The 24,495-nt window shown below is 42.7% G+C and overlaps 1 protein-coding gene across 1 annotated transcript; it reads right to left on the reverse strand.

Annotated features, from left to right (window-relative positions):
• Window positions 1-423: 423 nt before the first annotated feature.
• On the reverse strand, window positions 424-23,429 carry NFIL3 (nuclear factor, interleukin 3 regulated). The gene is made up of 2 exons (XM_035100284.2): window positions 22,935-23,429; window positions 424-2,318 (listed from the first exon to the last, which is right to left on the reverse strand). The coding sequence occupies exon 2, from the start codon at window positions 2,117-2,119 to the stop codon at window positions 731-733; it is 1,389 nt and encodes a 462-aa protein (XP_034956175.1). The 5' UTR covers window positions 2,120-2,318; window positions 22,935-23,429; the 3' UTR covers window positions 424-730.
• Between the last annotated feature and the right edge of the window lie 1,066 nt (window positions 23,430-24,495).

Raw genomic sequence — 24,495 nt, forward strand, 5'->3', positions numbered from 1 at the left:
TAGAAGACATCTGAAGGCAGCCCTGTTTAGGGAAGTTTTTAATGTTTGGTGTTTTATCGTGTTTTTAATATTCTGTTGGGAGCCGCCCCGAGTGGCTGGGGAAACCCAGCCAGATGGGTGGGATATAAATAATAATTTGTTGTTGTTGTTGTTGTTATCGAGTCCCTGTAGGAAGTATTATTCCACTGTTTCCCCATATCTGTGTGTCAAAAATGGCATTTAATTTTCAAATACTTTCGAAAGCAGCTTCCCAAGCATCATAGGGGAGGATAGGGCTTTGCCAGGGGCAGGGTGGGAGAGGAACACCCCTCTATCTTATAACTAATACATACACCAAGACACCTATAACTAAGATAATGCAGATGGCTCTCAGGACTGTGGTGGTATTTACATGTTAATGGAAATGGACCGACAACATACCAGTTCTGTGCTTGTTACCAATTGTTTATTGGAACTGGCAACTTTCACACTTTATAGTAACAGAACGACAGAAAAATAATGTTCACTATATACAGCCCTTGCACAGGCTACTTAACTATACACAAGGCATAGTGAACATGACAATCTAGTCTTTATAGTCATCTGTGCACGAAAAGACACCATCAGACATCATGTGAACATTACAGTGAAATGACATCACAAGTCCAGTGAAAATTCAGCATAATACAAAACATATCAATCTACTGCAAATGACATCCTTTAAAACAATAAGCATTTATTCAGTAGTCATTTAGCCAGAGTCTGAAGCAGAGATGTGTTGTGTAGTTATAAGTCTTTTAAGTGAAGCAACCTCTGCGGACAGATTTGCTATGCCCTGCTTCAAATACAAGTTCTCTGTCTCAGAGACTTTGTAGGAATTGTCTTTCATGTCAGCCACTCCAGTTTTGCAACCATTCTGATTTTTTTCAGTTAATTCCTTTTGATGGTGCCAGTGCTCTGGTTTCAGAGACCAGTCTTGAATATTAGTCACTTGGACAGAGAAAGGAGTGTGAGAAGTATGTACCAAATTTTGCACATTGTGCTTTTCAAGTTCAAAATGCCTTTTAGATGACATATCAATTGGTGACGTTAGTTTCTGGGTACCATCATAGTCATTATCCAATGATTCCACTTTGATCTGCATGGCCTTAGCTTTAATTCTAAGCTTATGAGGCAGTGCAGAAGAGCTCACCTCTGGGACTTTAACTGTGGCATGATTGCTCTTAAGTTCAACAGGAGAGTGGATTGGGCCTTTAGGTACCTGCTGCTCATCTTCTCCATCTGATGACTTTCCAACAACACCGTCATCAGCCTCTGAAGTTCTTGGAGAATTACTAGAGGATCTGTTAACTTGCAACAGTGGAGGGGAATGTGAGTAGCCACTAAAGTTGCTCCCCATGAAATTTGGATACATGGATGTTGTATAGGAGCCTCTTTCATCTCGCGAATCCCTTGCATAGTTTTCTAGTTCCATTGGCTCCTGCTTTATGAGCTGGAACTTATTTTCAGGATTTTTGCAATTATTTTGTATAGGGCTCGCTTGAGCATGATCTACTGACGACACTTCAGACACATCGGATAAAGAGCTTTGTGGCGAATGCTTAATGACAGATATACAACTGCTGCCCACCATTGGTGGTTCATGCTCATCAATGAAAGAGTTAATACTTGATTTGGCATTCTGATACTCCTGATAATAAACAGCTGTTGAATTGCTGAGCTTCTGAACCTCTTGGGCATATGCGGAAGAGCTAATTAAACCAAACTTTAGCTTCAGTGAAAGTAACTCAGCTTTCAAAGTGGCATTTTCTTCTCCCAGTGCAATTAGTTTGTTCTCCAATACAAGGTCGTTTAGCCGCCGCTTTTCACGAGACCTTTTGGCAGCTTCATTATTTTTCCGCCGTTTTTCCCAATACATGGCATCTTTCTTTTCATCAGGAATGAATTCCCGCTTTCTCCGGCATGCTGAAGACTTGTTTTTTGCAATGCCTCCTTCACTGAGTAGCATTTCATCGCCAGTAGCTAGGTCATCAGATACATCTCCTAATGTAGAATTAAGTGCCATAATTTTGTCCACATTGCTACTTGTATCAGCAGGTGCCTGTTCTGTTTTAATGGACTGCATTTTTCTCAGCTGCATCAGAAGCAATTTTTAGTAGGTGTGCAAATAGTAACAGGATAAATTAATCTTCTAGGACTTCTTGAACCATAACAACTGGATAAATACAGTAATTTTAAATCCATGAACATTCTCCCATTTGTTCCATCATCTCAAGCATCATGCTGTCTTGGTAAAAACTGCTTCTGGGTAGGTTCAGCCTACAATCTTCGGAAAACACCTGTGGCACACAAAAGAATAATAATAATGATTAGTTTCTTGATTTTACAGTCATCTTTAAAATGTATGTGTGAATATTATTCAAAGTATCTTTTAGTTATTCACTCAGGAAAGAAAGCTTAAGTCATAAATCACTGAATGGCATTACCATATTTGGCATATCTTAATAAACAGATAAACAGGTATATAGTACTTGTATACCTTAAAAGAATTAAGATAATGTTAATGGGAAATTATATACGGTAAGCTCTAACCACATTCACTTGTAGTGACTGATTACTATTAATTAATTATACATTTAATATCTTGCCTTTCTTCCTCCCCTTCCTTAGAGGTTTTTAAGCAGAGGTTGGCTGGCCATCTGTCATGGATACTTTAACTGGGATTCCTGCATTGCAGGGGGTTGGACTAGATGACCCTTGGGCCCCTTCCAACTCTAAGATTCTATTATTCCACCTTGGTATACTTTCCCAGGCTATCTCCCACTCAGACATTGATCAGACCTAGACCAACTTAGCTTCAGCAAGTAGATTTTTACTGTTGTGGAAAACACCTGATGCCATACCACAAAACTCCAATGTGTGACTATGACTCACTTGAATTTAATCTGGATTGTTTACTCTGTCCCATTTTCCATCCAAAAGAATAGTGACTTATGGATTACTGATATATAGCCTAACTATATTTTCCTTGCCTACCTTATCATATTGCGGGTTGTTTAAAACATTAAAAATGCAAAGGTGTAGAGCAGCAATTGTTATCTGCAGCACCACAGTGCAAGGGGAGGCGAGTGGAGGAAGGAATAGCTAAGACCACAGTAGCACCTCCAACCATTCCAGGAAATCCTTTCTGTCTTGCAGATTTTAGTTAGTCACTTTTCCTACTATGCTCCCCCACTGCAATTAGTATGATTCTGAAATTATTTCACTTTTCACTGGAAAACTTTAAATGGATTGCTGGTGACTGATTCTTCCCCATATGGGTCTGTAACATCAATACACATCAAAGTTCCTAACAAGTGAGCAAGTGTGCGTAGCTGGGCGAGCAGGAGTCAGTTTGCTTGTCATCATTTCCATGAATACAATCATGAATACAATCATCATGGTCCCCTGCCAAGAGTCAGAAAGGAGGTAGCGAAAAAGACAATCACAGGAATATAATGAGCCCAGAAAGAGTCTACACCGTGAAAGTTCCCTAAAAGATCTCATAGTCTCGTTGTCCTCGTTGCAATAGCTTTGTAACAATGAGACTATGAGAGCTTACATAGCCCTTCGCTGAATCTTTTCCACAAGATATGATAGCTTGGCTTCAAATCTTCTTATAGGTTTTTTACCTTTGGATTTAAGCAAAACGGGACTTTAATTTTGGGTAATTTACTCCTTACTGCCTGGGAGCTTTCAGTTTTCCTTAAAGTTCATAAATCTTCCCCCTATTTTGAATTGTTGAGAAGTGACCTTGAGTCTTTACGAATGCAATAAGTTTCTTTTTCCTTCTGAGGAAACTAATAGATCACTTACAGTGAAACGAGATTTTTAGCCAGCAACTCCTTAAGGTTTCTTTGAGTTATTTAAAGGTTTTTTGTGTTATTTATGTTTCTTTGAGTATTTAATTATGGTTATACATTAGTTTGTTTAGCTTCACTATATTCTTCACTTTAATTCTATATATCTCATTTTAGGGATCTTTCACGGTGTAGACTACCTGTGCTCAAGAGTCAGAAAGGAGGCTTTGCTTTCTATAAGTTTTAGCTGTTAATTCTGCAGTCTCTGCATAATCAAGGGTATGATCTTCTCCTGTGCTGGTGTTGTACCTGAGTGTGGAAGACATGGGCGTAGCCAAGGGGGGTTGGGGGGCAGCTGCCCCCCAACCCAATCAAAATAAATGCAAATCTGATGTTCTGCCCTCCCTAACAAAAGCCTGCCCCCCAACAAAATTTGTGGCTATGCCCCATGGTGGAAGGTACAACAGAGTTCAGATTTCTCCACCCTCACCATAAGCATACACAGCCATGTGCTGGATGGTAAGAGCTGTGGGCATGTTTTGCAGATTCTTTCTCTGGTAGGGCTGGAGAAAACTCCTGTCTAATCTCTGGAGAGGCACTGCCAGTCAGAGTAGAGTCTACTCAGCTATATGCATTAATGCTCTGACTTGGTATAAAGGCAGTTTACAGTGTTTCTAGAAGACCTTTGTGTGCCTCCAATACCCCTGTCAAGCCAGTTTCCTTCATTCAGTCAACGCCACATTACTTGGCAAAGTCCTTCTAATATATAATGCTATCCCATTTCTGTATGGAGTAGCATTCTACTCTGATGTTTTCCAGTGAACAATGAACTAATATTGGGTTTGATCCCACAGTCTCTCTCCTAGAGCGGAAGATAAGCTCTTTTCATTTGTAGAGGGAATCAAAATCTAGCAGAGGCTCTCTGATGGAAGGAGAGAGAGAGTTGATTCCCTCCCTGGAGTCCCAAGCAAAAGCTCCCAGTGTTCTAGAGAATCCCACAATCCTCCAGGGCAGTTTTACAGGGTCTGCATTGGGATGGATCAACAGAAATACCTCCCTGCTCCCTTTCTCCAGCATGAGTGGAACTCCAGTGAGCACACTCGTTACATAGGTATTAAATATAAAGGATGGAGGTAGAGAAGGAAAAAGGCTAAAAACTGCACAAGTAAGACTTATGTCCTAGGTATTTCACACAAGTTCAGGGAATCTAAAATATTAAATAAGTCAGTATGCTAGATGGAGTACTATTTTCTGTTCCTTTTTGTGTAAATTTATGTTCCACTCTCCTAAATAAATGCTATTTTTGTTAGTTCTTTCTTTTGTGGTCAGTGTACAAGAGCTGCTTTGAAACTTTGGTTGCTTTGAAAGATTGTACTGGTGACAGAGGAAAGTTAAATATCAGTTTGGAAAGCCATGTACATTTTTTAAAAGTATGCAGAGAACTATATCAAGTTTGATGCCTGCATGAAACCTAATTCACAAGCTAAAAGTCTGCTTCATATTAATTTATCAAATTAATTCATATCAGAATGGCTGGTGTAAGTTATGCAGAGCAGGCTCTAGTGCAGCTTTTTTTACCAGGTGGTGGTGATAAACCATTGATTTTATTTTATTTTTAAGCTTGCTTCCTTGATCTGAAAACATTGCTGTAGCAATTTACAGCTACAGTAACTTAAGAGATCTTTCTAAAGATAGACATTATAAATTATTTACATAGTACTTTAATAGCTAAGACATGCAACATCAGCAAAAAAAATTCCTAGGAAAACATTTCCCAATTTGTCCACCAACATCATTTTATAAAGGGAAAGCATAAAATCTTGTTGGTATTGCAAGAATGTCATAATGGCAGTGCAACTGCTAAGTCAGAGCAAATGTTTCAAAATGAATTGTCCAAGTCTGAAGTGGCTTATTTAATGCATCCCTATATAAACTATGTAATAATTATTGTCATTTTCAAATTAAATTATGAGGTAGGTTCTGCAATATATGAAAGACTACTCATGAGTTTGTGGCCAACCTTAGATTTGAACCCTAGGTTCTCAAATCCACATACAAAACACTATTTAAGGGCACCAGCCTTTTCTGGTATTGTAACCACATAATACTTAAATATTTGGTAACTTTAAAAGCTCCTATTTCAATGTTTCTGTTCTCAATTTCACCAGATGGAGCAACACATGAGTGCATCCGAGGCATAAATAATCTCATCTGCAATTAAATACCAAAGGGAAATGAATGTAATGTATTAACTCAGGTTGGCTCACTCAATAAATGACAAGACTGTTAAGTAATTAGTGAAATAATATTCGTCTAGCAACTTCTTCTGACATTGAGTCCAAATGACAAAAGTTATTCTAACACAGGTTTTTCCATACCTAAAAATCTACTCAGAATGGGGAGATATATACAGTGGAACCTCGGTTTATGAACACCTCGGTTTATGAATTTTCGGTTTATGAACACTGCGGACCCATCTGGAACGGATTAATTCACTTTCCATTACTTTTAATGGGAAAGTTCGCTTCAGTTTATGAACGCTTCAGTTTATGAACAGACTTCCGGAACCAATTACACCCATGTTTCAGTTTATGAACGCTTCAGTTTAAGTACTTCGCGGACCCGTCTGGAACGGATTAATCCACTTTCCATTACTTTCAATGGAAAAGTTCGCTTCAGTTTATGAACGGTTACTCCGCGGACCGTCTGGAACGGATTAATCCACCTTCCATTACTTTCAATGGGAAAGTTCGCTTCAGTTTATGAACACTTCAGTTTATGAACAGACTTCCGGAACCAATTGTGTTCATAAACCGAGGTACCACTGTATATATATATATATGGTATCAGTCAAGGATAACAGTCTAAGGATGCAACAGAACGTGAAGCAGGGCAAAGTAGTCTCTCCTCTGCCCGCAGGGTGCTTTTGCCATTGGTGTACTACAGCTCTGCACTAAACCACTGGGTCTCTTAGGCTTGCTGATCGGAAGGTCGCCGGTTCGAATCCCCATGACAGAGTGAGCTCCTGTTGCTTTGTCCCAGCTCCTGCCCAGGGCCGTCTTCAGCATGTTGGGCGCTGTAGTGTGGAGACCGCTCCGGCGGCGCCTGCCTGGCCCCATTTCTTGCTGCGGCTGGTGGGCGGGCGCTGTGCGCCCCGCGGCTCTGCCACATGCCGCCCCACACCACCCAGCCTACCCCTAGAGCCAGCCCTGCTCCTGCCAACCTAGCAGTTCAAAAGCACACCAGTGCAAGTAGATAAATAGGTACCGCTGTGGCAGAAGGTAAACGGCTTTTCCATGTGCTTTGGCTTATGTCACGGTGTCCCGTTGTGCCAGAAGCGGTTTAGTCATGCTGGCCACATGACCCAGAAAGCTCTCTGTGGACAAACGCCGGCTACCTCTGCCTAAAAGCGAGATGAGCGCCGCAACCCCATAGTCACCTTTGACTGGGCTTAACTGTCCAGGGGTCCTTTACCTTTTTACCTTTACAGCTGTACCAAATGCATTGACATCCCAACCCCTCTAATTGAAGGACCCTCCATAGTACATATTACAGGATTCAACAGCTTGGCGCTACCTTAGGACTCTAGCATGCAACTGTTTGCAATAAACAGGAGCAACTCTGCTCCTAGAGACATGGGCAATGGCAGACTCTTGGGTTCCTTAAAGTGAAATGTGGAAGGCCTACAGTTTAGATGGATGGCCTTACCATGACAGTGACACCCTGTTGAGAAAGCACTCTGATGGGGCACGGGTACTTTAATATTTTACATAAAGGCCACTTCATACCCTAGGCTACTTGCAGCAGATGCAAAATAGTAACCAACACCATTAATTGCAGATATTACCTGAATCAGATTTCAGTTTTTAACATGGCATTTGTTCTTATTTATCCTGTATCTATGCAAAATTACTTTAACTGCCTTGGCATCCAGCATAATGTCCCCTTTAAGCCCCAAGGATGTGGGGGTCCAGCTAGCATGTCTGGTGAGGTTATTAAACTGAAGCAATGTGTGGAATATCTAGTAATTATAAGGGGAACTCAAGCATTATCATCATGGTGATACAGAAACCAATAGTCCACACTGTTCTGTAGATTTAGGCTGTACACTGCATTCTTTATTTCAAAGAGAGTTTTCTTTTGTTCCCCTGGACCTCCACCCAAAAATAATTGAAAGAAAGGTGAGGTGTGATTTCCTTTCCTCAATGAGAAAAATATTCTTGAGGTTAAAATGGTTTAAATTTCTGATAGCAAAACTAATATTTGCACTAGCCACAGAGCTTAAGTGGTTTTGTTTCTCACACAACGCCTTTTAAAAGGGTCCCTATTGTATATGACATGCTAATGGTAAGTCCACCAAACACAAGTAAAGCTACAATAGCCTTATCAATATCTCCCTTGAACAGTCTGTTAAACCAGCATTTATCCAAATGGAAAAGACAAAGCTTTATTTATTAGTCACTCTGTGCGTTAAAGAGTCAGAATTTCATCTGACAATAGGATCAAAACGCATTTAATAAAAAAACAAGCTAATTTTACTTTGGCTATTTCTTATAATTTCTCTGGAAAGCATTCATATGTACGGTCATGATTCATACTACCAGTACTGTGTTTCAAATTCAGCCATTTCCCCCTATGATTAATTTTGCAACTATTTTATGACTCCCTCCCTTAAAAAAAAAAGTTTAAAAGCAACATTGAATGCTGCCTTACATTAGTCACTCTTGAAATTTCAGGTGCTTGATTGTAGCACATTGTGTGCCAATGAAACAATCAATACACAGCCCTGTCTGCTCCATTATACAATTGTAACCACAGATTTATACCTTTTTTAAAATATGGCAATAGCCTGATTGTGACTGGATAAGTATTTGAGTAGGGGCCTGGTTCGATCTCAGGAGGGGGGTGCCAAAGAGCTGTAAGAGGATTGGCCTTTGGGAACCAAGCTATGCTCTCTTTTGCAACAATATAGCTGCAGCTTATCAACATCCCAGCTTTGAATACGTCGAAATCTCTCTTGTCCTCCCTGCTTCCACCGCAAGCACAATTAGACTGTAATCCTATACCCACTTAGCTTAAAATAAGCCTCATTAAACCCAGTGGGGCTTACCTCTGAGTATAGGATTGCTATTATGTATTATTTTCACTTGAATCTGTTGTGAGAAGGATCAGATTATTATTATTATTATACAACACTTGGACTAAAAGAAAATAGAAGTGACTTCCCAAGACCAACCTTGATAAATACCCAAATAGTAAGAAAGTTTCTAATGGGTTCTATTGACGGAGCTGACCTTGCGGTCTTTACTAATTCCTGCACAACACACAAAATTTTCACTTCTAAGGGGCAAAACACACATATCTAGTTCTAAGCATGTGAACAGTTTCAATTAACATCAAAGGAGCTAACAAAGTTGTTTTAGTTGGCTATTCTTCAGTTCCAAGCTCCACATTTTATAGGAAGTTACAACATTTTAGAGACTCTTTATATGACAGTTGGTAGAGCATGGAGACTCTTAATCTCAGGGTCGTGGGTACGAGTGCCACATTGGGCAAAAAGATTCCTGTATGGCAGGAGGTTGGACTAGGTGACCCTTGTGGCCCCTTCCAACTCTTCGATTCTATTCTATCCCTTTAAACTGAGCTGATGACTTGAAGCCACTGTTCTGGTTTGCAAACTATTTTTGGAAGCCAAACATCCCACGGAGCTTCCGCAGCTTCCAATTGGCTGTAGGAGCTTCCTGCAGCCAATCAGAAGCCACGCCTTGGTTTTTGAACGTTTTGCAAGTCGAAAGGACTTTCAGAACGCATTCCATTTGGCTTCCAAGGTACGACTATTATCTCAGCTGGCTGAACTGAGAGTGTTATCACCTATTTTGACTATTCACACTGAACACAAATTCAGGTTTGCAGAACTTCTCAGCCTCAGTTGCCCATCTGTAAAATAGAACTAAAGTTGCCATCACAGGGCTAATAGGATGATGGACTCAATAAGATGGCTTAATAAGTAGACTGCTTTTTCATTCTTACTGAGTCCATCATTCTAATAACCCTGTGATGAGCTATTTTTTTAAAAAAAAAAGGCTATGCAAGTGATACATTATCATTAATACTATTTCTACACTTTTCAGAAAAAAAGAGAAACACTGCCATTCCTATTTTTCACATAAACAGGGAGAAAAAGCTGAGTACACTGCTTTAGAAGTGAGATTGCAAGCCCAGTAAAGAAATGTGAATAAGCAAGAGAATTATCATGCCTTATATGGAGGTGGGGACAAAAGCTGGAACAGAGATACAACCAGCTATTAACAAGATAAACTCTATGTAAATGAAAGACTACTTGCTAAGAAAGTTTGGTGCAACAGGTTTGTAACTTTAAGCAGTTTTAATTACAGAATGTAGACTTTAAGTGGCCACATTGGAAAAGCAATGTTTTATGTTACAATGCAGAGTTTCATTTTGTTATTGGAAGCCATACAAATCAGCCATCATTTTATGATTGAGGGCTAATCCACACTTCCATTTGCCCATGCTTTCTGTGGAAATTCAGCAGTAAACAGCAGGTTTTCCCAGAGAAAGAGGCAGGAGAAAATAAAAACCACTTGGAGCCACCCCTAGTAAGCATGGGGCAAATGGAAGTTTGGATGAGCTCCAAGTCCCTGATTTTATAAGATCCTTTGCTGCTGAGGTTACACCACTCACACGTCTAAAGGTGTCAGAAGTGTTCAGAGGTTAGGGTCAGATAAATGTAAATGCAAAAATGAGCTACGTGCAGTGCTGCAATATTTTTGTTTCTCCCAGAAGAAAGACTGGAAAGTGATGTAATTGTCACCATTAATGAGTAGTACAGTTATTGTTTGTTCCGATAATTACAAATTAATTAATAACAAATATACTTTCCAAAGATAAATCACACAAATTATATTTTTTTAATAATTTTTATTGAGTTTTACATAGAGAAAAAAAGAAAAAGAAAAAAATACAAAAAGCAGTATTATCACATCTTATCTCTTCAATCTACTTCACCTCCCCTTCTTACAATCCTTATTAATACTAATTCTTACCCTATCCAAATTTTAATTAAACATCCTAAAATTACACCCTGTCTCCCATTTCATAACCCTATTCTTAAATAATTCTTATTCATTTTATATAAAAAGTGGAAGATAAATAGAAAGAAAATACCAAAATAAAGATATAAAAGATATACTCATATTTCTAATTTCTGATCTAAACATTTCGGACTTCCTCATTTCCCCTTCTTGAGTTCCTTATTTCTAACTAATTATTGCAGTTTTCAAATCTAAAATAACATTCTTTCTCCCAACTTAAAACTTCTTTTAAATCATTGACCCTTCATACTTCTCTTTACTTTTATTATCCAATTATTCTCTACCCAAAATATTCATAATTAATTTTCAAAATCTTTCCCCCGTTTTTATTCCCACCCTCAAAACTAAATCTACCCCCTTTCATTGGAATCAATGTCTCCAGAAATTTCAGCCAGCTCCTTAATACTTTCCGAGTTCAGACCGTATTTTATCCTCCTATAAAAATCACCCCAATTCCTCCTCATCCCACTCCTGCTGTCCCAGCCCCAACTTTGCTCAGCCCTTCCCCCCCCTGCTGTATTCCCAACATATTATCTTCAATCTCATTCTCTTTCTGCCCCCCCAAGTGCTTCCTCCTCCCCCTCTCTCACTGGGGTAACAACCTTTTTGTTTTTCCCTTTTTGGGGGGACACACAAATTATAAACCACCATTTTCAGATCAGAATTGTCTTAAAAGGCAGTTTTCACATCACTTACATTATATTGTTTCAAAGAATGCAATGGAACAACTGTTGGGTAATTCTCTCTCTCTCTCTCTCTCTCTCTCTCTCTCACACACACACACACACACACACACACACACACAGAGAGAGAGAGAGAGAGAGAGAGAGAATATTGAATTTTTCTCATTTTATTTTCCTATGGTTATTTGGCATTTTTTCACTCTTATAAAATAGTTTGTGCTCTTTCAGGTAATAAAAGTTCCTCTTTGTTGTTTGTCTCCTCAGGAGCAGGTGAAAGGATAATGGAATTGTAAAGCTGATCCTCAAATAAAGTTTCAATTCTATTTAAAACAAATGGCTCACTTCTGGCTTAGCTTTGTATATTTCCATCTGCTCAAAAGGCTATCCTTAGCACAATGCCTCAGCTACTGATCTCATAGTTCCAGTTGATTTCTATGGTGTTTGACTGGAAGCAGCACCTGGTGGATTAATTAGTGTACTCTCAAATGACCACATTGATGTCATTGATGCCACTGATTTAATACAAATTTAATACCGTAAATAATAAAAGAATGATAATACTTGCAAATCTAAGGACCTGTTTTTTTTTTTTTTGCTTTAACATATTTAGGTAAAGGGACCCCTGACAGTTAACTCCAGTCGTGGACGACTCTGGGGTTGCAGCGCTTATCTCGCTTTACTGGCCAAGGGAGCCGACGTTTGTCCACAGACAGCTTCCGGGTCATGTGGCCAGCATGACTAAGCCGCTTCTGGTGAACCAGAGCAGTGCACCGAAACACCGTTTACCTTCCCACCGGAGCGGTACCTATTTCGAACTGCTAGGTTGGCAGGAGCAAGGACAGAGCAACGGGAGCTCACCCCGTCATGGGGATTCGAACCGCCAACCTTCTGATTGGCAAGCCCACACTTTAACATATTTACATCCCTTCTAAATAGCACTACTGTGTACCATATGTTTAAATAGGCCAAGAAGCTCTATTGACTTCAACAAGTCATACAAAATTACCTCAAGAACTGCAGCTCCCAGAATTTCATTTGGGTAGTTTTCTGGTTAATCCATTGGGCTAATCCACAGAAAGTTAAAAATACAAATGGTGGATCAGATTGATTCATGGTTGACTGCTGGTGAAATCTACCTGATACAGAGCTAAGCCAGGAGCAATCACAAATTCTACTGTCCAAAGGCCAATTCTATAGCCTGTTGTGAGATGGGACCAATCGATTGTCATGTTACTAAAAATCTCACATAACACCCCTCTTTACAAATTCACAGACTTAATTTGTGCTAATAGTAAGTGAAAAATGCATATTCAAGAAAGATATTTTTATAAACTATAACAATAACAACTATAATAGCTACTATGAACTTTCAAAATTAAATATACTTTGAAAAGTCAGTTATCTCAAAGCATAATCATTTGCAACAATATAAAAGCTGCCTGTTAAATTCTAAAATTATTTGTCTGTCAGCATTTTTTACACTCATTTCCATCAATGGATATAACTGTCACCGTATTTCATAATATAACCCACTCCCAAGAGTCAGGGGTTGTCAAAAGGACAATTTCCCAGATCAAAGGTCTCTTACATAATATGCTAAACGTGAATTCAGTGCTAATTTGGGCAAAGAACAATGAAAGTACGGTTTAGATTGGGCAGTCCAACTTCTCATGCCAAGTGGGCCACAAGAGAACTTTGACATGGAACCCATCGGCCACACACTGCCTTGTGCAGGGGGTTAGGGAGCAAAACAGGGTCCTAGAGCCCTCCCTCCCAAAGCTGTCCCACCTCCCTCCCAAAGCTGGGGAAACACTAGCTAGGCTTTGAGAAGGAGACAGGAGGGCTCTAGGACCCTGTCTGAGCCCTCATGCCTCTTTCCCAAAGTCCAACACCTTGCTTACCCAGCTTTGGAAAGGCAAAATAAGGGTTGCAGGTAAGGGGGGGGGGGTGGTGCTAAAGGCTGCTGAAAATGGCCTCAAGGGCTGCATGTTGGACTGCCCTGGTTATTTATTTTTCATTCATTCATTGAACTTATATATTGCTCTATACCTGGAAGTCTCAGGGCAGTTCACAGAAAAGAGCACAATATATAAAATAAAAACAAAAACACACACACACACACACAGCCACATTTTAAAAGGCAATAGGATGTCAATCAGATCAACCAAAGGCCTGGTTAAAAAGGAGAGTTTTTGCCTGGCGCCTAAAGGGAGAGCATTCCACAGATGGGGAGCCACTGCAGAGAAGGCCCCGTTCTTGTGTTGCCACCCTCCGGACCTCTCAAGGAAGAGGCACACAAAGGAGGGCCTCAGAAGACTATTATTACAAATTTTCTAAATAAAAATAAAATGTAATTACTGCTTCTAACTTAGAATCATAGAATTGTAGAGTTAGAAGGGAGCCTAAGGATCATCCAGTCCAACCCATTACAAAGCAGGAATATGCAGCTGTCCTATATGGGTATCAAACCCGCAACGTTGGTGTTATCTGCACCATAGCTTTTGGCTATCAGTGTTGATTAAATTAGAAAGTATTTCACTTGATAAATTTGTGACGTTCAAACTAAAAAGTGTTAATGGTTTAAAATCATTTGAAGCTTCACCTGAAGACCCGTAGGGTTTCTCTCACATGAAAAGCTTTGCACCCAATAGCAAGGTCATCAAGAAGAATCTGTAAGCTGATGAGTCAGATCTGTTGCTTAATGTTTTTTTATGCAACAGCCCTCAACAAAACATTTCATTGTTCAGGTTATTGCATCACTGTGATATTATAATAACCGTAGATTAGGGAAAAAATAATTGCAACAAGGCAGCCATCTGGGGAAAAAGAACGTCATTACATAAATGAAGTTTGCACAACCTTTAGCAAAGCAAGCCCAGTTTAAAATAAGATAAAAGCGCAGACGTGATTGATGCCCTGCAGAGATTACGCATGCATGGCTAGCACTGTTTTCCTTCACAGGAGAAGATAAACTGCAAGAATCCTGAGTAAGCTCACATTGCTTATGGGAGGCTGTGAGATTTTTAACAGCTCTTCAACCTTTGCCTTAAAACACACACATTTGTGGTTATAATGGATCAAGAATAATATGTATAACGAGTATTTTGGAAGAAGAATTGATTTAAGAAGTAGAGAGTGCTATATCAGTTATAAATAGAAGCGTGGAAGGGGGGGAAGGAGGAAGTCGACAGAAGAAGAAATTGTATTGATTATATTGTTAAAGAAAGGTTTTTTCTTTTTCTTTTTGTTCATTTTTTGTATTTATTCTTTGTTTTTTGTTCTTTTTCATTTACATTTTTCAAGAATTTTTGTATGTGTTAAAATCAATAAAAATATATTTTTAAAAAAACACACACGTAACCAAGATCTTAAAATGTAAGACTAATTCTAGAAAACTGGACAGTATGAAGATTAGTTAGCAATCCCTGAAATAATGGATGGAAATTAAAAATAGAAAGAAACCTGTTAATACATCGGTGTAATACATGCTGGCACGCTGTGGATATGAATATATCATTAATCTAGACCCTCTTTTCCTTCACTTTCCCTGACATGTTCCATGTATTTTGGGGTTGGGGGGCATACAAGAATGCATAAATTGTACACGGTGGGAAAGTAATACCAGTCTCAAGCTCCAGGGTGGTTCTGAAGCCAAAGAACCTGCCTACGTCATCTTGGGCAACTTTGGACCAAAGTTACTTTGAATTTAGAGGCAAGCTGAATGTCTCTGAAGCATGGTCTTGTGCTTGGTCCAAAGCAAATGCACAGCCTTAGTAACTGATAGCATAAAGGATCAGTATCATTCCTGAGAGCCAGCATAGGCCAATTGATTTCAGGCCCATATTTTTTCCCCACCTGAATCTTGCTCCGAGGGTGGCCTTGGGCAAATCATTATTTCTCAGCCTCAATTTCAGACACGATGAAAATTTGATGTTTGTGGCAATAAAATGAGGTGAAACCTTACATAACAAGAACTCTGCATGATTTGAGTAAATTTCCTAGCAGTACTATTTACCGTATATCTTGGAGCCAAAGTCTATGAACCCTATTCAGGATTAGATACACACAGTCAAAGTGCTGGCCTGGTTTTTTTTTTTTAGTACATATGGAAATGGAACCAATTAAAGTTCTGGTTAATATTGATCAATAATCAATGTGTATGCTGTTGGGCTCAGAATAAAGATTTCCAGGGATGCCTAAAGCATCTCATATGCCTGAAGAAAGTTCCTTAGTTAATCTGTAGCTAATCTCCGAGGCTTCTGTATAAAAAGTCAAGGGTGTAAAAGGCAAAAGATTTATATGATCTGAGGAGAAGCCTGCAACTTGAAAACAGTTGAAATCTAAGAATTTTTGACTCAAGTAAATTTTGATTTGTTCTTCTGTGATACACTATGTCATGCTAGCAATTTTTGGGTGTATGAACAATACAATTCTATACATGTTCACTCAGAAATAAATGCTTTTGAGTTCAGTGGGGTTTACCGCCTTGCAGGACATCTTTGGGAGAAGAAAGGGCTAAAAACCCACACAAATCTGGCGTGGAGTTCCTAAGACAGTTGGAGTGTGTCTTGTACGACCTCCTTCCAGCAACTCCTGCAGCCAAGCTGATGCCAAATATATTGCTCTGCTTTCCTTTGGACCACATTGGCGAGGCCAAGAAGGGGGTCTTCTCATCCAGGCAGCCCAGGACCTCCATACACACTGCCCAGACTTGCATGGGAGGCACTAGTTAGAAGTTATCAGTCTCTGCACCCACAGCATGCGCTGTGATTCTCCATAGGTCTGATCTCACCTTCCGCCCTGGAGGCACATTCCATTGTCTCTCAAGATAGATGTACCGTATGTATGCCAACAACAGCTAGGTAAAATGACTACAGGATTACAGCTAGCTTATTCCACTGACCTAGCACTCTGGAGTCATTTAATCAATTATATGATGCACTAAGTAGTGTGTTATTTAATCTTACCACAACACTGCATGCTTAAATGTAAATATATTGGGTGAGGACGTTTTAGAAGCCTATTGCCCATCATGGTTCTTTGTCTACACATCTATGATCTTTCAAGAGATGCACATGAGGCAACCCACATTTTTTCTTTAAAAAAATCCTTTGTCTACTAAGGAAGTTTGGTAATAAGGAAACACAGTTATATGGCTCTATGTTTATGTTCATTGCGTGCTCCGAACTCACCTGAGTACACATTTAAGAAAGTTTGGTCAAAGGGAATCTAGCCAGGCCTACAGTGAATTTGCCATTGGGTTATTTTGCTACCTTGTGATGAATTTCTAAGGGAAAAATGGGGAAATCTATAAATATTTTGTTTTAATATATGGTTCCAATAACTATAAACTAACTGAAAATTTAAATACAGTGGTACCTCTACTTACGAATTTAATGCGTTCCAAACACACATTTGTAAGCAGAAAACATTTGTAAGTCGAATACCATAGGAATGCATTGGGAGAAAAAATTTGTAAGTAGAAAAAATCCTATCTAAAAATTCATAAGTAGAAAAAATCCTATCTAAACCGCATCCAAGATGGCGGGTGGAGCTCCATTCGTACGTAGAAACATTCGTAAGTAGAGGTACCACTGTATATATATTCTCAAAAGTTACCCTTAGCCAGCTGGATTGTGACCATTAGGAAAAGGTATGAAATCATGACAATGTAAGGGACTAAAATTTAAGACTCCTGAAGAGTAGATACCATAACTCTGGGTGGTGGGGTGCAGCATCTTCCTCTAAGCATGCAAATAGCCTTCGAGTACCGGTACGTCTATACCTGGCATAGGCAACCTTGGCTCTCCAGATGTTTTGGAAGTACAACTCCCATGATCCCTAGCTAACAGGTCCAGTGGTCAGTGATCATGGGAGTTGTAGTTCCAAAACATCTAGAGAGCCAAAGTTGCCTATGCCTGGTCTATACTATGAGTAATCCTTGCTACAATGGGCACAAAAGCTGAGTGGGGCGAGGGGAATGTTGTGGCAGGAATGAGCAATGAACAAAAGTATTAACAGTGGCAAGGCAGGAAGTGAGTGGCATCATCAAGATCCTCTTATCTCACAGACCATTGAGGAACCTGCTATAGGGATGAGATGCTGGTGTGTATCTATTCCATGGCAATGCAGAGCTGGGAGAAAAGTGCTGATGCACCTTCTCCAGATTAATGGTGACTCCAGCCAAATTAATTGTGATACACAGGGTTATTATCCTTGGCCTGGAGACCACTGTCCAAACATGCTGTTGCTTCAATCCTTTGTGCTTTTCCTAAAAGCCTCTTGATGGGTTATTTGCAATAAAAACCAGGTTTTCCAGCTCTTTGAGTAGTATGCCTGTAACATGTGTTTCTCAACTTCTGAAATGTCCCACTGACAGATTACATCAAGTTCTCTATGTGCAGAAATATGGGTACCCATTTTAAATATAACATGAAAATGTGGCCATAGTCATGCGACACAGTTTTCTATCTCATTGCTCTAAAAGGTTGGAAAAATTAGTCCTAAAGGTTTAGCCAAAAATAGACGCTTTTAAATAGCAACACATTAACATTTGTTTCAATGTCATTATTTGGGTGCCTGACTCAGAACAACAGCCTTCAGATTGGCACCAATACAATGAAGTCAGCAGTGAAGCTGCCTACTCAGTTTCAGCAAGCTTTGGATCAGCCCAGAGACATAATGGCAAAGCATTTGAAGTCAAGACTTCCTAAACTTATTTGAAATGGGGGGCGGGGCGGGTGTTAAACTGCCAGGAATTCTTACAACAAAAACAGGGAGCATCAGACGATAGAAGGGGTAAATAACCCAAACATTTCTAATCCTTATAATGGGTGAGAATACAGACTTAAAATGATAGGTAAAGTAAATATATAAGTGCAATGCTGCTGGAGTTTTTCTTAACTATATAGACTTGTGTGGTAATAGCTACAAGGGTTAATAACACCTGTGACACAACACCTGAGGTCATCCGTCATGACTTGGCTGTGTAACATTTACCATTGGAATTATGCTCTGTTCATAAGATGCTCCTCATACCAAGTCTAACCATGCTGGAAGTGTCTCTCCAGATTATCAGACAAGCGGCTCTCCACAGATGCCCTGCCACTGTGTTACAGCCCTTCATTTTTTTCCTTCCACCAATAGAATACAGTTGTTTTGAAATCATAGTAATGCTTTGACTTGGGCAACACATATAACTAGACTAACTGTCGGCATACTTAGTCCCCAGTCCTTTAGGGCCTAACCCCCAGGTTTTGCCTGGTCCTCGGCATGCTAAGGCTGTGTACACGCTAAAAGATGAAGCACATTGCTTCTCTCAAAAGATTCTGGGCACTGTAGTTCACCCCTCACCGGGTTACAATTCCTGGCAACTCTTAACAAACTACAGTGTAGGGCTGGGCAATGTATCAATGTGTCGTCCAAAACCTGTTTGGAGTCCGCATCGTGGTAACAGCTTCATAGTATTTGGCATGGCGATATCTTGTGAATCGCAATGTGTATGTGTGCGCGCTATGTAAAAAATTGCAATGTGAGAAAAAGCGTGAGGCCGGTCATCGCTTCTCTCATTCCTGCCACCCCTGTTGCTCTGTACTATAACAGTTGCCACACTATATTAAAGGTAAGTAAAAATGAATCTGTTTTAGACTCTTCTAAGTAGTAGCAGTGGCCCAGCCATTACCCCATTCACCACCACGTAGTTCCATCTTTATTTCAGACATCGTGATATATCGGTACATCAAATAAACATCTGCTGATATATCATGATGTTGAAATCCAGACATTGCTCTGCCCTACTACAGTATCCAACATGCTTTGAAAGAGAGTGTATGCAGACAACCTTTATGACCTGGGAGTAAGCCCTACTCAACACAAGTACGCATGCATAGGGCAGGAATTACCTCCGAGTAAAAATGCACTAAAGTGTGCCAGAAAAGCTTGTTTTTCTGCCAGCAGTTGACAATAATTACTTTATAGCTACTGTAAAAAACAAAACCCAGCAGCACAACAGTACTTAAATGGTTTCCTTTCTGGAAATGCCACCTGCAGTTGGGGGGGGGGTTTAAGAATCTGCAAATGGATATGAGCCTCATCACACATCCCTGTTGTTTTAACAAGTAATTATTCCACCTCCAGTAAGCACCCCTTACAGGAATTAATGTTGCCCCCATAACATGGACCTGGTTAAGGAGCCTGAAGTGTGGGAAATCTCCGAGGAAAAGCTTGGGCCAAGGAAGGGGGGGCTGGGGTTTTTTGTGTGTGTTTTGTGTTTTTACTTAGAAGCCACCGTGCTATCGGGGAGCTAAACAGGCATCCTTTATACACACGATGGGGTGTTTGGGACTTTTCGTTTCCGCACAGTTTACATGAAAGGTAATGAGCACGCGCGAGCGAGCGCAAACGCACATACGCTTTTGCGCAAGAGCAAAAATTCTGGAGAGAAAACTCCTCGCCAGCCAATTGCGCCCAAGGAGGGGCGGCATTCCGGGCTGCCCAAGGAGGGGCAAAAGTGGACGGGGTCGCCCAACCTTCGCTCTGTTTCGGGAGGAAACGTGAGAGCTGCCAGCTCCGTTGCCAAGTCTGGAGGGGCGGAGAGAGAGCGGGGCCCGGGAGGGTGGAGAAGCGAGAGCGAGGAGCTCTTGGGCCCGCCTCCCGTCGTTGCAACAGCGAGTACACACACTACGTGACTGGAGCCGCATCCCTCCCTGGGGCCAGCTTGTTCTGCTCGCGCTCCCTGTCCGTGCAAAACGACCGCTCTCCTGCCTTATTTACTCCGCTCCAGCCCGCCTGTCTCCTCCTCTTGTGCGCCCCCCCCCGCCTCACTCCCCGGAGCTCTGCCTCGCCTTCTCTCCACCCCCACTCCCCCTTCGCAGAACAAAGGAATGCAAAGCGCGGCGGTAGCGCCATCCAGGCCACTTCCAACGCGCGCTCCGGCCCCAGTCATAACAACCAACGCCTAAGGCGGCTCGAGAGTCCTCGGGCGGCGGCAGCAGGCGCGCAGGCAGCGCAAGCTCCCTCGCTACCCGACGCCCTCGGCCTCGGGGAAGCTCCGGGCTCTCCGGAGTCCAGGAGTTCCCCTCCCAACTCTGCACCTCTTAACTGTCCTCTCAACGTACAAGCGCACCCGAATTACGCGCCGGTTACTTCTAAGGGGTCGCAGTGGGACCCTTTTAAATCTGGGCAAGAGCTCTGACACGAATGCAGAAAGACCTCGGTCTTTCTCTCTCTCTCATTAAAAGAGCCACTGGCAGAAAATCAACAATTGTTGAACGAACCCGATTTTGCGCTCCTCCCCACCCACCCCGGCGCAAACCTTGGATTTATGAACCTTCTTGTATTTTAAAGAGTGATTCAGCTTCAGGATTTCTCTCTCCTCCTCCCCCCACTTTTGGAAAAACCAACCCACCCACCCCCCCGCGCGCAGACGGGTTTAATAGTTGCAAAACGACACGATTGCGAGAGTGGCTTGGATTTCGATCGCACGCTGGGATTCTGGCCATCTGAAATGTGCTACTGACCTAAATCAGGCTGGGTATTGTTGTTGGGTGTATGTTTTGCAACGTTACGCCGATCGTCACATATGCTGAAATAAAGACTCCGCACCCCGCGCGCACCCTCCGCCTTTCGCCTCCCGCGCCAGCCCGACTTTGTGGTTCTTGGTTGCAAATTGCAGGGGCTTCGAGATCAGAGGCACCTCTCACTTTTCCCCGAAATGCGTAACAAGCTTGTATATATATAAGCTTGTGTGTGTGTGTGTGTATGTACTGTATGTATGTATATCTTATGGAGGAGGGTGAATCATGCACGAAAGCCAACACCTACCAAGCCACTTGACGTGTGAGCGAAATGCCTTCCTAAAAATACCAGCCTTATCAAAACGTCTCCCAAGGCGTGGAGTTGAAAACGCCAGCAAATGTCCTTGAACGTCTATTTGCACAGCTCTGGAGAAAAGACCAGAAATAGCCCACGGAGCCACAATTGCTCAAATGTGATAGGGCTAAATATAGACGTGCACAATTTTCGTTTTAAGGGACGTGGCACACATTCAACAAGCCGAGCTGCCTTTCTCCAACTTACGCCGCAGCGATCTACTTTCCGACAAGGGGGGGAGGGGGAGATGCAAGAGGGATGACTTTGGAAATCGTGGTTTTATTTTAAGGCCGAGAGTGCTCTAGTTTCTTTGTGGCGAGATTTATCAAATCGCGTAATTAGCTGCCTAACCTGGCCGCCAGCGAATGCCGCGGTTGCATAATGCAACATTTCCAGGAACGAGCAGCAAACGCAGTGCCTGAAAACCAGCTTCCAAGAGGGAGTAAAAGGCACGGGCCAATATAAACCGAATTCTCTCTCCCCTCTACCCCCTCTCACATACACATAACATACATCAGTACAGTCCCGAATCAGGCGATTGTTACGTGTCTTCCTTTCTCTAGCAGCTTAAAAGAACGCAGCGTAAGGAATAAACAAGGAATCTCACGCGCAGCACCAGTCCATCATGGGGCTTTTTTTATTTATTTTAAAAAAGCAGATCTTCCCTAAGATATCCAGAAATAGATGAGATGTGTAAATGGGGACCGTATTCCCTAACGCTGCACCAAAATTACCAAAGCACTGCACGCTCACCTCCTCTGAAGTGCTCGCCAATAACACCGTGGACCGATTATGCAATGCGTGAAGATGAAATAACAAGCGCCGCCAGCCCCTCGGGCGCTTCAGATGCTCCCCAGGGGGAAACGGGCGCGTTTCAAAGAACTCTTCTTCCAAGGCGCATGCCACTATTAACAAGGCATTTTCGTAATCCTTTGCTGCCCATCAACGATTCCTTCAGCCAACCCTCCCATCCATGCCCTCGCTTATCATCCATCTCCCCGCCCCCAGCCCCCAAAATCCCTGCTCATACAAGAAGGAATGGTGGCAAGATCTCTGAGCTTCAAGATCAAGTCTCCCGTGCCGCTTTCCTCCTGCTCCCCAATCCCGATTTCCCTCCACCCCGGAGGAGGCATCTTATTATGTAAGAGCAGCGCCGAGCTCTGAGCCAGCCGAGCCGGGGAAGCTGCTCCGAGGGGGGCTGCAATCAAAGCGGCCGCCTTCAGGCGGCGAGTCCCGGCGCTGACGTGCCAGAGGGCGAGAAAAGTTACTGCTATGTAGACAGGCGCATAGAGAGGGTCGAATTTCTCCGATGAACCCGTGTCTAGAAGGGTAAACGCACACCAGGCAGAGTGAGTCACGTCGGGAAAGGACCTAGGGAAGGTGGGCGGGGTGGGGTGGGGGAGAAGGACCCCCTTCAGATGAGCAATTTCCCCGACGGAAGCTTCCTGTACCTGGGCAAGCTGCTCGGACCGAGAGGGGCCAGGCGCGCGCCTCGCTCGCCGGAGATCCCGCCGGCATCTGCTTCCCGTCGGAGCCGGTCGCTTTGGAGAGGGGCCGAGAGGCGAACAGGTCCTCGACGACAACGAGACAGAGAGGGCAGGGGGCGGGCGGGCAGGCAGGCAGAGAGAGGGACCCTCGCAGCAGCGGCAGGAGCAGCCCGAAGAGGTCCTTCCAGTCGCGCGCCTGGAGGAGAGTGCGCTCGAGAGAGAGTGGAGAAGCCGGGCGCAGCCGAGGAACGCGCCTTCTGCCGACGCCGCCGACGCCGCTGGAGAGAGATCTGTGTTAGTAGGTCAATACTGTACGCTCCTCACAACGCACACTCCTCATGCCAGCTTGGGCGGTGAGTGGCGGCTGCCGGGCCCCAATCAGAGCTCTCCGCTTTCCCGGGAACGGCCAATGGATGCGCCCGGAGTGGAGGGGGAAGGCACAAGGGCAGGGCCAGACTCGAAGTGAACCCCCTTCCCCGCTCCGCCCTTTCTTTCCTCTCGCTCTCGCTCTCTCCTCGGACGCTTCCCCTCCCTCTGTGTGTTTGTGTGTGTGTGACAGTGGATGTGCGCGCTGCTGGGTATTGCATAACTAGGCGAAACTGGGGGGTGGGGTGGGGAGGGGTGGGAGAGAGAGAGAGAGAGGAGGAGGAGGGAGAGAGGAGAAAGCTGCTGGCATTTACGTAATGGCCCAATGGAGAGCCGGAGAGGCCGGAGTGAAGGTGGAGACTCGGCCTCCTGCTTGTCGCTGGGCTCCCAGGCTGGCGCTGCAACGCGCTGGGCAGGGTTGTGGGTCGTATTGCAGGACGCCGGTGGGTCGGAGCCACCCACCCCAATTGCAACATAAAAGGAAAGCCCCGGCGCTTGCTGTGCTCATTGAACGTCCGCGCGAGGGAGTCGCTGAACTCGCTGCCAACGCGAGCACGTACAAATATATGTGATCGCCAAGTATTTCAGTCTACAGTATTTCAGAAGATCGCCAAGTGTTTCAGCCGCGAGATGTTGGGAACGAAATTGCGAAAAGCGGCGGCGGAGGGAGGGGAAAGAGATGTCCATGTGGGGTGGGGAATGAGAATTATGCTTTGCGTTTCCAGAGCTCAAGGAGGAAATAGTAAATGGGCAGGAGTAGATGTTGGCTTGCAAAACAAGGCAGCTCTCAGGGCTGGTAATACACACAGTTGCCATCTAAAGGGGCATTTTCTGTAGAACTATTCAGTCCAGAGTCTAAAATTCCACCATCGTGTAAAATGGGTAGGTGTTGGATATGGGCATGTAACAAGGTATATCTCTTTGATACTGTACTGGTTCTTCTTCCCATCGTGTGAAAGAAAAATGTTAGCTCCAGAAGCAATTGACCAAAACGAGAGCAAATGGAGCTTTTGTTTTATTTTCGGATCCTTCTGTTTAACATCTAAACTAAGTTTAAAAAGGAACCCAAATGTCACTACCTAAAATATTGGAGCATGTGTCTGTAAGCACAAGAGAGAAATTATATTGCAAGTGAGAAATTATATTGCAAGTGAGAAAT

Source organism: Zootoca vivipara, chromosome 11, assembly GCF_963506605.1.
Source record: "Zootoca vivipara chromosome 11, rZooViv1.1, whole genome shotgun sequence".
Lineage (NCBI taxonomy): Eukaryota > Metazoa > Chordata > Lepidosauria > Squamata > Lacertidae > Zootoca > Zootoca vivipara.